The sequence below is a fragment of the Myotis lucifugus genome, unplaced genomic scaffold (assembly GCF_000147115.1).
Source record: "Myotis lucifugus unplaced genomic scaffold, Myoluc2.0 scaffold_408, whole genome shotgun sequence".
In the NCBI taxonomy this organism is placed as follows: domain Eukaryota; kingdom Metazoa; phylum Chordata; class Mammalia; order Chiroptera; family Vespertilionidae; genus Myotis; species Myotis lucifugus.
The window spans coordinates 428,514-444,643 of NW_005871456.1; the positions used below are offsets into that span (position 1 = coordinate 428,514).

General features: G+C 52.2%; 1 protein-coding gene across 1 annotated transcript in view; it reads left to right on the forward strand.

Annotated features, from left to right (window-relative positions):
- The first annotated feature begins 2,020 nt into the window (after positions 1–2,020).
- The window catches only part of CCDC13 (coiled-coil domain containing 13), a 29,054-nt gene continuing 14,944 nt past the window's right edge, over positions 2,021–16,130 (forward strand). The window contains exons 1-5 of the mRNA XM_023743688.1: positions 2,021–2,474; positions 8,636–8,862; positions 10,819–10,967; positions 13,025–13,167; positions 14,697–14,786. Coding sequence (XP_023599456.1) covers positions 2,442–2,474; positions 8,636–8,862; positions 10,819–10,967; positions 13,025–13,167; positions 14,697–14,786 — 642 coding nt within the window. The 5' untranslated portion in view covers positions 2,021–2,441. The remainder of the gene's footprint in view (positions 2,475–8,635; positions 8,863–10,818; positions 10,968–13,024; positions 13,168–14,696; positions 14,787–16,130) is intronic.

Consider the following 16,130-nt stretch of genomic DNA (forward strand, 5'->3'; position numbering starts at 1 on the left):
TGTCTTGTATTTATTTCAATTTGGAAAAATAAATCATTCCTCAAAGTAGCATGAAAATTAAGTTTCCAAAGAGATAAACCAAAGAACTTACATACTTATATGCATATCCCATGGACATGGGCAATAGGGTAGTGAAGACCTGGGGGTGGGTGGGGAGTGGGTAGGGGCTGGGAGGATGGGGGAAGTGGGAGATATCTGTAATACTATCAACCCTAAAAAATGTACTTAAAAATTTTTTTAAAATGTTTCCAGAAATGAGGGAGAGCATTTTGGACCTTTGGTAAGAACCATGGTTAAAGAATATTTACCAAACAGGAAAATTGGCTAACATTTATTGAGCATTTATTGTGTGCTACACACTGCTGTAAGCACCTTTTAAGTATAATGTCATTTAAGTTTCCTAACAACCCTAAGCGTTAGGAGCTATATCCTCATTTCATAGAGGACTTTGGCATGAATAGTTTAAGTAACGAACCAATGTCGCATAGCTAGAGAAGGATGTAGGTTTGGGACTGGAACCTGTATAGTCAAGTGGTAGATGCCAACTGGTTTTAGAGACTTGAAATGTTGGCCTTTGTGAAATTAATGCTGGAGTGGCAGCATTAATTTTGTTATAAATAAAATTAAACGAGGTTATGGCATGGTCTTGGCTCACCACTGACTATAACCTGGACCAAGTTGGTTTTCTCAATCTTTTCCTAGCTGTGAGGTGAGAGATTGGTCTAGGTAATTTTTATGGTCCTATTTAGATCATTTATGGGTCTGTGAGAAAGTGATTTAAAATATAAGCTATTAGGAATTTAATCAGCTTCAAATAGGCGTTATAGGAGATGCTTATAGGCAGTCTTAACAGTTGTTTCAGTAGAAGAAAAAAATTGGGAACAAGTTTCAGAAATTTGTCATTTTAATAGATGAAGATAATTGATTTTGTGAAAATAAATACTAATTTGAAAGAAAACGATCTGGACCAATGACAGGTTGCTGGGCAGATTAAGTGCAATGGTGGATATAAAGGGCTGAGCATAGCACCTGATGCATCAGTCACAGTGAATTGGTGCTGTTACCCTTGTGAAGTTCGGGGATGCAACAGCACAGGAGCTACGTGGGCCCTGCCCTTAAAACTCAGTCTAGTAGGGAGGGTGGCATTAAATAAGTGGTGACCAAAAGCATGGTGGGTATTAGGTATAGGATGCAGCAGGGACTTTGGGCTGGGGGGCCTAATCCAGGGTTGGAGGCAGACGGTATCCCTGAGGAAACCATGTCCTGCCTTAGGCGACAGTCTGCTGATCTGTCACTGAGAGTTGGAGTCCTCAGCTTCCTGTTATGTGTTACTGAAGCATTGGTGCGGGCTTGTTCCGTGCCTCTCCTCCACTAGTCTAATTTTTTTCATCCAAAGCACCTGGCTGGCGCCTGGCCCATATAGGTGTTCAACAAGTCTTTGTTGAATTAATTAGAATAAATAGGTTTGTGTTTTTTTTCACATTCAGGATCCTGCTGTCCCCAAAGCAGTTAACCTATGTCTAGTTAGCAAGCAACAGTAACATCTGGTGATGAGAATCAGAATTTGACTCCATACTTATATAAACCCTCAAAGGACCTTCCCTTCTGTATCAGAATTTTGGAGTAGAGGATTGGACAAGTAGGCCATGCCTGAGGGAATGCTACTCAGAGAGTTACAGGAACTTGAAATTTAGGATCAATGCTCTTCTAAATCTATACAGCCTGTGGCAACATACTAGGCCAGAACGAAGCCGAATGCACACATGATATTTAAAGTTCTCACGTGTCAAGTACTGGGACTGCCAGTTATTTATATACTTGATCCTGTTTGAAAGTTCTCCAAATAGAAGGGAGAAATTTGAGAAACGGAACATGCACCAGCCTTGACGGGGTTGCCACTTTCTCAGTGAATGACTTACCTGGGACAAGTTCACGAAAGAACCAGCATGGCCCAGGCATCCTAGCTGTAGTCTTAGTCACTGAAATGAGGCCAAAGAATCTGTTTCTACCAGGTCTCCTACATTCAGTAGCGAGAAATGGGTCTACAGTGGAGGCCAGCGTCCATGTGCCCCTCTCAGAGGAATGCAGGAATAGGTCCTTTTGAATATTTTGAGCTTCTTCACCTTCCGGCTCGAGCCCTATGACCTACACTCAGCTTGTCTACAGCCACACTCAGGGTCCTCCCCACTGGTGCTCCTTCCTAGCTCACCCATGTGTCAGCGATGCCCTCCGGCTCCCACGGTCACACTCTGGGCTCAAACTCAAGCATCTTTCCTTCCTCCTGCCATTTATCACTATGAAACCAGTCACCGGGGCCTGCCAGTTTTTCCTAAGCAAAGTCTCTCAACATTCAGATTTGTCCTTTTCCTCTCCCTGTTGCCAACACTGTAAACCTAGGTCCTTCACCTCTGTTCTGCCACCTACCTACAGCGGTGCCGCTGATGCCAGAGCCCTGTGCCCAGCACTGCCCGGAGGTGAGATTCCCATATACAATTCCCATATACAAAATTTTTTTAAACTCGGTCTTTTTGTTGTTGTTTAAGATTTTAAAAATTGATTTTTAGAGAGAGGAAGGGAGGAGAGAGGAAGAGAGGAAATATATGTGAAAGCAGAACATCAATCAGCTGCCTCCTATATGCCCCCTACCGGGGATGGAGCCCACAACCCAAGCCTGTCCCCTGACTGGGAATCAAACCCAGCAATCCTTAGGTGTATGGGATAATGCCCAACCAAGCCACACCAGCCAGGGCTATCCTCAGATTTTTTCTTTTTCATAAATTAAAATCCTCTGCCAATATTTGTTTTGGCCGTTATAAGAAGGAAGGTGAGATTCCCATATACAAATGGCCTTGACTGGAGGAGGTGAACGAAAAACTAGGAAGTACACAAGGCACTGGGGACCTAATCAATAGGGGGAAAAGGATGATCACTGAGACCAGCTGATTTCCATCCATGTGTTTTGAAAGACCAAGAGTGATCTGAACCAAGAGTGAAATTGAGAAAGTTTGGGGCAAATATAAATGATATTACCAGTGCATTGTGCTGAGAGCCGGAAGCAGAGCCAGGGTAGATCTCATCCATCGGAAAGATCTCTTGGAACTAAATAAAGACTAATGAGTCTTGGCAGAACATTTAGTTTCCTAACAAAATCAACATATGATGAATGAGATCACCATACACTATATACAAACACATCTTAGACAAAATAGCTCCATGGGTAAAATAAGACTTGAAGTGGTATTAAATGAGATGCTGATGGCCAACAAAAGCCCAAATCCTTGGTGAGTTGAAGAGGCAGAACTGACTGTGTGTATCCAGCACCTTCCAGCCCACGGGAACTTGAACCTGGAAAAGGGGAACAATTTTTATCTCTGCGGGAGCCCCCGGCTAAGAAGAGGCATATTTAATAAGACTTAAAATATCTCAAGGCAGTTTGCCTCTGTTTGCTCTGAATCCGTACCCACAATATCCTTCTGGTAACTCTTGGCTTCTTGCATGTCTGATTCCCAGAAGGGAGGGGCTCTGGATAAGGGTCATCGTCCCCTAAAGTAAACTGGTGGCTTAGTGTTCTGGGTGATACCGTGACTGGCGTAGGTCTAGCCTCAAGAGACAACTCCTGGTACAAGGATCAAATCCGATTATGGAGCCAACTTTAAGCTGCAGCAAAGCTTACTTCCTTTTTGAGACAAAACAGCTAAATATGGAGTGGTATTTCATTGTGAGTTTGTGGGTTTTATTTTATTTTATTTTTACTCCTCACCTGAGGGTATTTTTCCATTGATTCATAGACAGAGTGGAAGACAGGGAAAGACAGAGAGAAATATCCATGTGAGAGAAACATATGGATTGGTTGCCTCCTGCACCACCCCTACTAGGGCCTGGGCCTGGGAGGAGCCTGTAACGAGGTATGTGCCCTTGCCCAGAAACGAACCTGGGACCCTTTGGCCCACAGGCCAATGCTCTATCCACTAAGCCAAACCGGCTAGGGCTTGTAAGTATATTTTTATTGATTTCAGAGAGGAAGGGAAAGGTAGAGAGAGACAGAAACATCAATGATGAGAGAATCATCGATTGGCTGCCTCCTGCATGCCCCCCACTAGGGATCAAGCTGCAACTGGGCAAGTGCCCTGGCCAGGAATCGAACTGTTACCTCCTGGTTCATAGGTCAACCCTCAACCACTGAGCCACGCCGGCCTGGCTCATTGTGGGTTTGATTTGCATTTCCTTAATCGCTAGTGATGTTGAGCATCTTTTCATGCGCTTATTGGCCATTTGCGTATCTTCACTGGAGAAATGTTTATTCAAGTCCTTTGCCCGGTTCCAATTGTTTTTTTGTTGCTGTTGTTGAGTTTGCTCAACTGATTTTTTAAAAAATATGTATTTTATTGATTTCAGAGAGGAAGGGAGAGGGAGAGAAGATAGAAACATCAATGGTGAGAGAGAATCATTGATTGACTGCCTCCTGCACACCCCCTACTGGGGGTTGAGCCTGAAACCTGGGATGTGCTCTGACGGAGAACAGAACTGTGACCTTCTGCATGCCCCTGGTCGGAGCTCAACCACTGAGCCACACCAGCCGGGCTGCTCAACTGATTTTTGACAAAGGTTCAAAAGCAATCCAATGGAGGAAGGATATCTTTCAAGAGATGGTGCTGGGCATCCATAGACAACAAAACAAAACAAAACAAAAACTTGACTTAAATCTCACACCTTATGCAAAAGTCACATAAAAATAAATCATGAACATAAAATGCTGGCACTTTTAGAAAATTACAAGGAAGTCTTTGGGATCCAAGGCTAGGCAAGGAGTTTTTACACTTGACACCAAAAAAGGAAGAAACTGATCAATTGGACCTAATAAAAATGTAAAAAGTTGTTCCGTGAAGTCCATGCAAAGAGAATTAAAAGACAAGCTACAGACTGGGAAGAAATTTGCAAGCCACATACCCAACAAAAGACTAGTATGTAGAATACATAAAGAATTCTCAAAACTCAACAATTAGAAATTGGGTGAAAAGACATGAATAGACATTTCACCCAAGAGGATATACAGATCGCAGGTAAGCACAATGAGAAAACTGTTCCGGATCATTATCCATCATGAATGTCAGACCACAATGAGATGTCACCACACACGTATTAGAATGGCTAAAATAAAAAACACTGCAAAGATGCGGAGAAACGAACGCTCATACATTGCTGGTGGGAATGTAAAATGGTACAGCCACTCTTACAGACCAGGTTGGCTGTTTTGTTTTTGCTTTTTTTGTAAAACTAAACATGTGATTACCATACAACTGTACTCCTGGGCATCCCAGAAAAAGGAAAACGTAGGTTCACACAGAAACCTGTATATGAGTGTTCATATCAGCTTTATTTGTAATAGCCCTCAACTGGAAACAGCCCAGAAGTACTTCTATGGGTGAAAGGTTAGACAAACCTGGGCATATCCATACTATGGAAAACTGCTCAGCAATAAAAAGAAACAAATAATTGATACAACAACTTGAATAAACCTCCAGAGAATTATCCTGGCGGGGGTGGGGGGTGGGGGGTGGGGGGAGTCAATCCCAAAAGGTTACACGCTATATTATTCCACTCACAAAACATTTTTGAAATGACAAAATTTTAGAAACTGAGAACAGATTAGCAATCACCAGGGGTTAGGGACTTGGTGAAGGAGGTGGGGAGGGGAGGGAAGTGGGTGTGGCTTTAAAAGCCCAACAGGGGGGATCCTTGTGATTTAAGTGTTCAGTGCCTTCTCTTCACTTTGGCGATCAAACTGACATGTGTGATAAAACTGTATGGAACTAAATATGCACACACTCGAATACCCGTTAGACGGGGAAATCTGAGTAAGACAGGTGCATTGTGTCAATGTCAGCATTCTGGTTGTGACACTGTGCTCGAGTGGTCTGGTGCTGCATCTTTGTGCATGTCTATGAGGTGGAAAAGAAGGGAAAAAATGAGATAGTTGAAGATTTTCACATTATAAAGGCCTGGGTATATATTCAGAAAGCCTCCTCAGATCTTCTCTCCTAGAAATTTGTCTCCCACCCTCAGATGGCCTTGAATATAGTAGTGACTTCAATTGGGAAGTGCCTTTAAAAACAAAAAACCACAAGAGTTTTTTACTATGAAAATAAACCACGTTCGTTATATTTAAACTCCTCTGAAGTGCAAACATGACCACAGCACTGCAGTTCCAACACCAACATGAAATAACTCTTTCTCACTATTTCTATGCGTCTCTCCCAGTCCTGCTTCTGGGCCCCATTTTAAAAAACACAACCTGAGCAATAGCTCACCCTCAGGGCATGACCTTTCCCCCACACTTTTCAAAGACAGTCAAGGTGGGGTCGGCCACTTGCTTCACTCACCGTCACAACATGGCCTTTCCCACAACATGACCTTTCCCCCACATTTTTTCACATTTTTCAAAGACATTCAAGGTGGGATCGTCCACTTTCTTCACTCACCGTCACAACATGACCTTTCCCCCACATTTTTTCACATTTTTCAAAGACATTCAAGGTGGGGCCGTCCCCCTTTCAACTCCCCGGCAGGACTGCGGAATGTGCACCCTGCGCAGAACGTCTGGTCCACTAAACTTTCAGAACACGTGGCCCAGAAGCGGACCGCCGCTTTCAAGCCTCCGGCACCCGACACCCGCCCCCAACCCCCCGCGCCTCCTTCGGTACCTACCCCACCGCCGCACCCGGGGCCCCCCGGGCCGCTGTCACTTTCCGAACTTCCGGCGCCCTCTGGGCCACGTGGTGACGTGACGGGGCGTTGTAGCTCGGTTTCCCTGGCGACAGTTGCCGGGGCAGCGCGAGCAGCGTCCGGAAGAGGTGGCCCCGCTGCGGTGGCCCCAGACAGCAGGAGCGGAGTGACCGTTGTAAGTGCGGGGAAGTGCGCAAGGGCGGGGGCCGGAGCCGGGGGAGCCCGCAGCCCCGGGGGCTTGGATCGGAGCCGGAGCGCACACGCTCGCCCGGCGCGCAGGCACTGGCCGGACGCTCCCTGCGCGCCCCACGCAGAGCGAGGACTCCTCGGCTCCGGGAATCCTCACGCTCCGCCTCCTCCCTCTCCGGGCACTGATTTCCGCGCGGCACTGGGGTTAGTGAGGCTCCCAGGGTAGGTCACCCGCCCAAAGCCACCGAGCCGGTGGCAAACTCGGGTCCGCCTGACCTCCAGCGCCCTCTTCTGGTCTCTGCTGCGGAGGCCTCGCGCCCCACGCGCGGGTGGAGCGGGAACTGCGCCACCTGGTGGCCGCCACTGTCCCCGTCCTCCCGCTCCAGGGCCAGCCCCCGCTTCTCTTCCATCTCTAGACACCTTTTCAGGTGAAATTCCTCCAAATGGGCTTGGCAAACTAAGGCTCACAGATCAAATCCAGACCACTGCCTATTTTCGTAATAAAGTTTTATTGGAACACAGCCACACCCGCCCACTCAGGTCTTGTCTGTGGTTGCTTTTCACTGCACTGGCACAACACAGTAGCGGCAACAGAGCCCTCTGGCCCGCAAAGCTTAGAATATTTACCATCCGGTCCTTTACAGAAACAGTAAGTTGGACTCTGTTGTGAATTTAGGCTAACCAGACTTTTCCTGTGAGGTGTAGGAGCAAGGAGACCTAGAGGTGGCATTATCAAGGGGAAGGCAGGCTGGAAGGAGAGACTGCGGCCAAATCCCCCAAAGCCTTTGGTGCCTTTGGACTTGGTTTGGGGTTAACGGGCATCTACTGAAGCTTTTATTTATTTATTAAAAATATATTTTATTGCCGAGACCGGTTTGGCTCAGTGGATAGAGCGTCGGCCTGCGGACTGAGGGGTCCCGGGTTCGATTCCGGTCAAGGGCATGTTCCTGGGTTGTGGGCACATCCCCAGTGGGAGATGTGCGGGAGGCAGCTGATCGATGTTTCTCTCTCATCGATGTTTCTAACTCTCTATCTCTCTCCCTTCCTCTCTGTAAAAAATCAATAAAATATATTAAAAAATATATATATATATTTTATTGATTATTTTACAGAGAGGAAGGGAGAGGGATAGACAGTTCGCTTCTTTGATGAGAGAGAAGCATCGATCAGCTGCCTCCGGCACACCCCCAACCAGGGAGGTGCCTGCAACCAAGGTACATGCCCTTGACTGAATCGAACCTGGGACCCTTCAGACTCGTAGGCCGACGCTCTATCCACTGGAGCCAAACCGGTCAGGGCTACTGAAGCTTTTTAAAAGTCATGATTGAGTCCCATCCCTAGGAATTGGGATTTAATTGGTCCAATATGTGCCCAAGTCATATTTTGGGAGCTCCTGAGAGATTCTAATGTTCAGCCAGAGTGGAGAACCACTGTTTTAGGGACAGGAAGGGGGAAGCGTTGAGTCTGATGGGGAGTATTCTGATGCCAGGCACAGTTGGGGGGCAGAGTCAGGGCTAGAGGAGGATGCTCAGCTCAACTTTGGTTTCCAGGGGATTGAGGTGAGGGGGGGGGGTCTTCTGAACTTCCACGTGGCCACATGCAAAGCTAAGCAGCTAACTCCAGGGTTGGGGGCTGCAGACCCGCTGACTATGTACTGAGCCCTCATGGGAAATGTGCGTTTTGTGAGGTTCGCTTCAGCTCGGGTCTCTTTTCCTACTCCCAGGGCAAGATGGCAGCGGAGGAGGGCTCGCAGGACACCTTGCGGCTCCAGTTCCAGGCCATGCAGGAGATGCAGCACAGACGGCTACAGAAGCAGATGGAGAAACAGAAGGAAAAGGAACTGAGCCTCAACAGCAGAGACGATGACCCGGAAGAGCCCTTGGAGGTCTTCGATGGCCTCAGCCTTCTCCAAGCCGGGGAGCAAAACTCACAAAGCGGCTTTGAGCGGCGGTAAATTCACGTCTGAACTCTCCCCGGAGCGCCCGCCGCAAAGAGATCGGGAGGCGGGGGAGAACCGATAGCTGATAGTTGGGCCGTCAGGTTGACTGCATATGCGTTTTTAAGTTGAGACACAGGGGTATTGGCACAGGTTGTTATCGAAGACGCTAGAGCAGTGGTTCTCAACCTTCTGGCCCTTTAAATACAGTTCCTCATGTTGTGACCCAGCCATAAAATTATTTTCGTTGCTACTTCATAACTGTGATGTTGCTACTGTTATGAATCGTCATGTAAATATCTGATATGCTGGATGGTCTTAGGCGACCCCTGTGAAAGGGTCGTTCGACCCCCAAAGGGGTCGAGACCCACAGGTTGAGAATCGCTGCCCTAGAGTCTGGTAGGTCTGTGGACAAAATTGGGTAGGAAATGTACTTAAAAACCACTTAAAGTTTAATTGAAATCTTGGAACTCATCAGGGTGTAGTCTATTCACTTGGATTTTCTTACGTCGTTTCTCATGGAAACTGGGTCTGGGTTTCTGAGGAGCTGGTTGGCTAATTCTCATGGTTCATCGGTTCATCGACAGTCATCGCTCCCATTCCCACCTGGGATTGTTCCCCCGGGCAGTGTCCCTTTCCTGGCCTAGCATCACAGAAAGCTGGCTGTCCTGAAGAAGGTCTGGGCGGGTTCCTTTCGATTTTACAGTTGGTGGAAAAGTCGAAGAGAGTCCATAACTTTCTCACTCTGCTCCGAATTCGACGTCCCACGGATGCATGTTGGTCTATACAGGAGTCTGTATTGACACAAAATTCTCTGTTTGTCATTTTTCATAAAAATCACTGCAGTTGTTGAGCTGCCTCTTTGCTTCTGGCTTCACCCAGGATCCTTTTTTCTCCATCTTCAAATTCTACTGTTTATGGTTTCTCAATTTTCAAAATGTTCTACTAAAAATTCTAGTTGATAAAAAATAGAAGACCTCCCGGTAATTGAAACTTCATATGGCTCTTAAATATTAGCTCCAAGTTAACCCCAGAGCTATTGGCAAATGACCTTTCCCCAAATCAGGAACCTGGAATCGAGGGAGACTTGAGCCACTGTCGGATTAACAGCAACAGCAATAATTTCTATAACCTTTAACTTCTATAACGGATTTCCTTTCTGAGCAGCTGTCGCTAGGGAGCCTGTCCCATTTGTAACAATGGAAGTGATCGCAGACGCTCCATTATAAATGGCCTTGCAGACAATTTATAACACACAAAACCAACCAACCACCCGATTCTCTGTCAGGTTTACCGAAAACCTGGAGACGCAGCCTCAACGTAAGGCTTAGACAAATTCTGTCTGGTCTTCTAGCATGTGTGTGCCATGAAGACTGTAAATCCCCTTCTAAGCATCACTTTATCTGCCTTTCACAAGTTGTGATATTTATCACTTCTGCAGTCCGTCCATTCGAAATGCTGGATAATGCATTTAGGATTTCTTCTTAATCCACACCTAATTTAGGAGTGGGTTTTGTTTTGTTTTTGTTTTTTTAGTTCCAGACATACGATAGGTTTGCCGTTTTGTTTTTTCTAGTGTTGATTTTTAATTTTAGTCAATTGCCATGAAGGAAAACGGTCTGTAGAGCCATGCCCATTATTTGGCATTTGCCAAGATTGCCTTTGTACACGTTCCATGGATGCTTAAGAGGAAGATGAATTCTCTGAGCGGAGGTGTTATGTCCTGCTCCGTTGAATCCGTAGTAAACCATGTTATTCAGATTTCTTTCTCCTCTCACGTGTGTGCGCGCATGTGCGTGTGGCTCGTGTGCACCGAGTCTCGATTTTGAAACCAGTCTGTTAACATCCGCTCACTGAGGGTCCCCTAATTTCCCCGTCCTACTTTGTTCAGACCAGTTCTCATCACCACCTGGTGCCCAGCGGGGCCTGACAGACCTGGGCGGGGCCGTAACGCTGCCTGTGCCTTGCAGGGTGCTGGAAGATGAGATCGAACAGCTTCGCCACCAGCTCAGGGAAACCGTGGACGAGAATGGGCGGTTGTACAAGCTGCTGAAGGAAAGGGACTTTGAGATCAAACACCTGAAGAAGAAGCTGGAAGAGGACAGGTTCGCCTTCACAGGTAGCTCCGCCATCGCTGCGATGGGCCAACAGCGGGTTCCAGGCGGCAGGGGCCCGAGGAGAGTGCTGAGGGTCCGCTGTGGTCGGGCTTGTCCAGAGGAGTCCTGGAAATGAGGGTGAGGGGAGGGAGGGCAGGCCCGGAGGCCAGCACGGGAAGTGGGAGGGGGAGAGCGGCAAGGATAGAAGGACTGGGGCTCAGCCGGGACTCCTGGTGAGGGTTCTGCATGGTGCTCGCTCGCTGTGTATTCCCTGGGCCAGCAGGGCCCATTTCCTGTGGGTGCTCTGGCCCCGACGTTGAATCTTGGACGTGGAAACGCCCCAGCGGTAGCAGGCATTTACTCGACTCGCACTGCTGCTCCAGAGAGGTGGGCGAGCCGGGGAAGCCAGCTGTTCCCCGGGATTTCCTAGGACCCAGCACGGCCTAGAATGGACGGGGGCCCTTCAGGTCCAGGCTGGACCTTGGCTGTGTTGGTGGAGACCTTGCCCCATGGGTCTGGTGGGGACCGTGGCTTTGTGGGTGTACGTAAGATTGACCTTAGCCCTGTGGGCGTGGGCTGGACGTTGGCTCTGTGGTTATGAGCTAGACCTTGGCCCCCGCTCCCTGTGTGCCCGATGAGCAATCCCCAGGTGGCTGACCAATAAACCACAAAGGCCGTGTCACCAATGGCAGAGAGCAGCGGGCCTCGCCGGACACCTGCCAGAGCGTCCCTCCCGGCCTTTGATCTTAAATGCCTTAGAGGGTGGGGACACCCAGAGGACCAGTTCCAAATGCAACAGCCAGGGGCTTTGGCACCCTGACGGCCCTTGGGGTTCTACTGCGCCTCCCTGCGTGCTCCGGCCGTTTCTGTCTAAAACAGAACACCGGAGACCGGGCTCAGTGTTGCGAGAGCAGAAACACGCATCCTGGCTCGGGGCTCAGACGTGCAGGGCGGCCTGCCCTGGCGCAAGGCTGCCGAGAAGCGGTGGCTCCACCGCCTGCCCTCGCTAGGCCCCGAACCATGCGGCCTCCTCCGTGGCATCCCTCCAGCCACCCCTTCTGCGGCCTCCTGCCCCTGCCCGCGGCCACCCGGCTGCTTCCTCAGACACTCCACGCACTTTCCTGCCTCCGGACCTTTGCACTTGCTAGTTCCTCCGCCGAGAACACCCTTCTGCCTGACCCGTCTCTCACTTCATCCAGCCAGGTCTCTGTCCACACGTTGCCTCCTCAGAGAGGCCTTTCCCAACCGTCCCTAGAGCAGCATCACCCCATCACTCTCACCCCCTTGCCCAGCGTCAGTAGCACTCATTCCTCCCGGGTATTGGAATGCATATTTATGCTGGTTTTTTATGATCTATAAAAATCTTTTTCATTCACCATTGAGTCCCTAACGCCACGAGCGTTCGACACTTGGTAGAAACTCACTCAGTTTTGACTGAATGGACACGTGCATCTGTATTATTAGGTGTTACCACCAAATCCTGTGTAACAAACAACCACATCGCCTCAGCAGCACTCAGCAGCAAGCGCTGATTTAGCTCCGACCTCTGGGGTTAGGCTGGGGACCAGCTGGTCCAGGCCGGGCTGGGGCGGGTCAGCTTTGTTCTGTGCGTCTCTCTTCCTCTTCCTGGGACCAGCCAGCTGGCCTGGGTGTGCTGCTCCTGAGGAGGCGGCCCAAGCGACAAGGGCTTCTCAAGCCTCCACCTCCACCTTGTCTGCTAGCGTCCCATCGGCCAAAGCCAGTCCTTGTCACCCCAGCGTCAGCACTGGGGGGCATAGCCGAGTCCCGGGCCGGAGGTGTGGGTGTGTGAGCCTGTCACCGAGGAGGGCGTGGAGGACCGGCACGATGACCCCCTCTCCCGGAGGATTAACACTCCACTTCCCGACTGACTCGTCATTCTCCTAGGGCGCGCGGAGCCTCCGCTGGCTGCAGTGCCTGCTGGGGTCGGGTCCCAGGCGCCCAGGTGTGCGGGGACGCTCCCGAGCCTCTTTCAAAGCCCTGGCGGTTGGCAGTGGAGCGTGCGTGTGCTGTGTGGGCCTGTGTCTTTCACTGACCCCACCCTCTCTTCCTTCCCCGCAAGGGTCAGCCGGTGTGGCTGGGGATGCGATCGCCAGCAAGATCGTCGAGCTGTCCAAGAGGAACCGGGTGCTGATGGCGGAGTCCGAGGGCGCGAAGACCAGAGTGAAGCAGCTGAGCAATCGCGTCCGGGAGCTGGAGCAGGAAGTGAGGCGCCTTGCTCATCCCCGTCTCTGCCGGGGCCCCAGCACCCCGGGCCGCCCCTCCACAGAGGGAGCCGCACTTGGGGGCTGTGGCTCCTTCTGAAGGGCTGGTGGGTCCGTGGTAGCAGCGAGCTCCTCAGTCTGTCGCATCCTGAGAGGGGGAGTGTGTCGGGAAGCGAGGGGGACAGGGGTCACGGAGAGGCAGCGCACAGAGGTCAGGACGCGGCCTGGAGCCTGGCCGCCTGGGTGGGAACCTCAGCTCTGTCGCTGACTCGCTTTGTGACACCGAGCGAGGTGGTCCCCCCCCTCCCGTCTGTCACATGGCAGTAGGGACAGGGCTCCCCTACGGTTTCCTGAGAGTGAATGACTTCACGTTGCAGAGCGTTAGAGCAGGACCCAGCATGGAGTGAGCACTGGATGCACGTTTGTTAGATGTGTTAACAGGGATCCTGGCGAATTGGAAGTTCAAGCCAGGAGTGTGCTACCAATCAGTCTCACTTACGCCCCCTTCCTCTTTCTGTTGCCCCCCGCCCCCCCCCCCCCGCAGCTCATCCCAGGGCCCTCCAGCGGGGCGAGGGCACAGCCCAGGCAGTCCATGCTCCCGTAGGAGCCGGGACAGAATCCATGTGCCAGGGAGCACCCACCAGCCTCTCCTCACACGGCAGGAGCCGAGGCTGGAAGAGGCTACGCGACTTCCTGGAGTCGCACAGCAGGTGGTGGTGCCCGATTTCAAGTCCAGTTCTGTGGCTCCGCAGCGTCCTCCCCGTCACTGTGCCTGGCACGGACCTGGAGCTTCTTTCTTCCATAACACAGTTCTGAGACCCGTCTCGGGCTCTGTGCCAGGCCCCGGGGAGACTGTAGGGAGATAGACCAGCACCCAGGGCCTCTTACAGGAGGGACCGTGCCCGGTGGGTCCCTGGAGGATGAGAGGGGAGAGGTGCGTTAACGGGGATCCATGCCAGGTGCCCGCAGGTGCGGGGCCCTGAGTGGGGAAGAAGGTCTGGGAGGAGACCCGTGTGGCCGGGGAGGGGAAGAGGATGAGGTGAGAGAGGTGGGGGTGGGCCATGCCCAGCCTTGTTAGGCAGGGCGTGGGCTTTGTGTGAGGAGCAGTGGGGGAGCCAGGGATGGGCTGGCTGGTGGCCTGTCTGTATGTGGTGATGGTCTTGGCCATGGGCCCAGGCAGCGGGTCCTCAGCGTCTCCTCGTCTGAACCATGAAGTCCGTCTTTCCTTACCCCTCCCAGACGGCTGTTAGGGCTCCCGGGCACAGGCCCTGGCTGCAGCGTTCTTCTTCTTAAGTTGTCAGTGACTCCCAGGGCTGCAGCTCTGTGCGGCTGGGGAGAGGGCGGACCGTCCATGGGACCCTCTCCCAGGGCATGTGGTGGATGAGCGTTCGCCACCAAAGACCCCCAGGTGCGCCCAAAGGCAACCACGGAGGTCGGCAGCCACGCACCCAAGAGCGGCCTTGGCTGCTTTACTCGGCGCCGCAATTGCTGAGCAGAATGAAAGATTAAGTGTGGGGCTTGCTTTTCCAGCTGCAGACGGCCCTGGCCAGGCTGCCAGCCAAGGGGGCCACCGACGCGGGAGCTAAGCCGCCGAGGGCCCAGCCGGGAGACGGAGCCTTGGTATGCATCTTCCTCTGTGCCTCTGTCCCGGGTCCACCTCCACCCCCCTGGGGAGCGGTGCCACCATCGCAGCATCTGCACAGCAGCCATTGGGGGGCCACAACTCCCCCCCAGGGATGCCCCAGTGGAGGCCAGGGGGGCCTAACGCAGAGAGGGCCTCGGGAGGGGCCCGAGGACCTGGAAGCCTAGGATTTCAGGACCAGAGGGGAGGGCCTGATCCCACCGGTCGCCCACTCTCAGCCCAGCACCCTGTACAGCATCCTCACTGGGGCGACATCCCACCTCTGCGTCACCCCCGGGGACAGGGGCTCACTGCTGCCCATGGAGCCCTGCTTGGAGGGGGCGGTTTATTTTGTGAGAATTCTCTTTCCTGGAGTCTTGAGAGCATCCCAGAGGCCTCCCCGGACATTCCCCTGGGAAGCAGCCAGCTGGTGACCCAGGTCCCAGCCTCGGGACGCCCAGTTCAGAGCTCCTGTCCCAGCCCCTCCGCCCCAGCTCTCCACCACTCAGGACCGAGTGGCTTCACGCCCGTCCCGGGAGAGCTCAGTCCTCCGAGTGCAGCACCGGCCCCTGGGGGTCCCGGGTGGATGTGCCTCCTGAGGAAGGAGGGGGCAGGGCCTTCTAGAGGGGCTGGGCTCTGAGGTCACAGAGGGAGGGTACCCCTCGTCTGAGATGGCTGGGAGGTGGCATGAAGGAGGGTTCCTGAGGGGGGCCCTGCTGGAGAAGAGGGTGGGGGCGGGGCCTCCAACAGGCAAGCCCAGGCTCAGAGGCCGGGAAGCATCGGTATTTCTATCATGTTTGCTAGCTGGTGTCTGTCAGCTGGATCACCTTGGCCTGCAGCCCAGGGCCCCTGAGGGGGAAAAGGGAGTGTGAGCCAAAGGAAGCTGGGGGTGGGGGTCCCCATGGAGGGGGCCTCGAATGGCAGCTGGGGTGGCTGCAGGGGGCCTGGACGGTTTCTGATGGAGGAGCAGGTGATGGGCTGCCCGTCTCAATTCATCAGTGCCCTGTGGTTTTCCTAGGCATCTTCTGACCAGAGAGAGAACCAAGGCAGTGCCTTCCCCTCACCCCCAGTAGACTGTTGAGAGTGGAGCAGGCGGCCCTCCCTCGGCTGGGGCTGCAGGAGGCAGTGGTGTGAGCGTCATTGGTGCTGCCGGCTCCCTGGGGGCTGGGCTTCACTTATCCCCTCCAAGGAAACAGCCCTACCCACGTCCCCTCAGAGCCTGTGGACTTTCACTCTGGGCGGACACAGCTTTGAAACGGCAGGAGGTGGGGTTGGCCCAGCTGCCGGGACAGGAGGACTGGGCCGGGCAGAGCAGAGGGCTGCCGGCTGCACCTGCAAGTGGG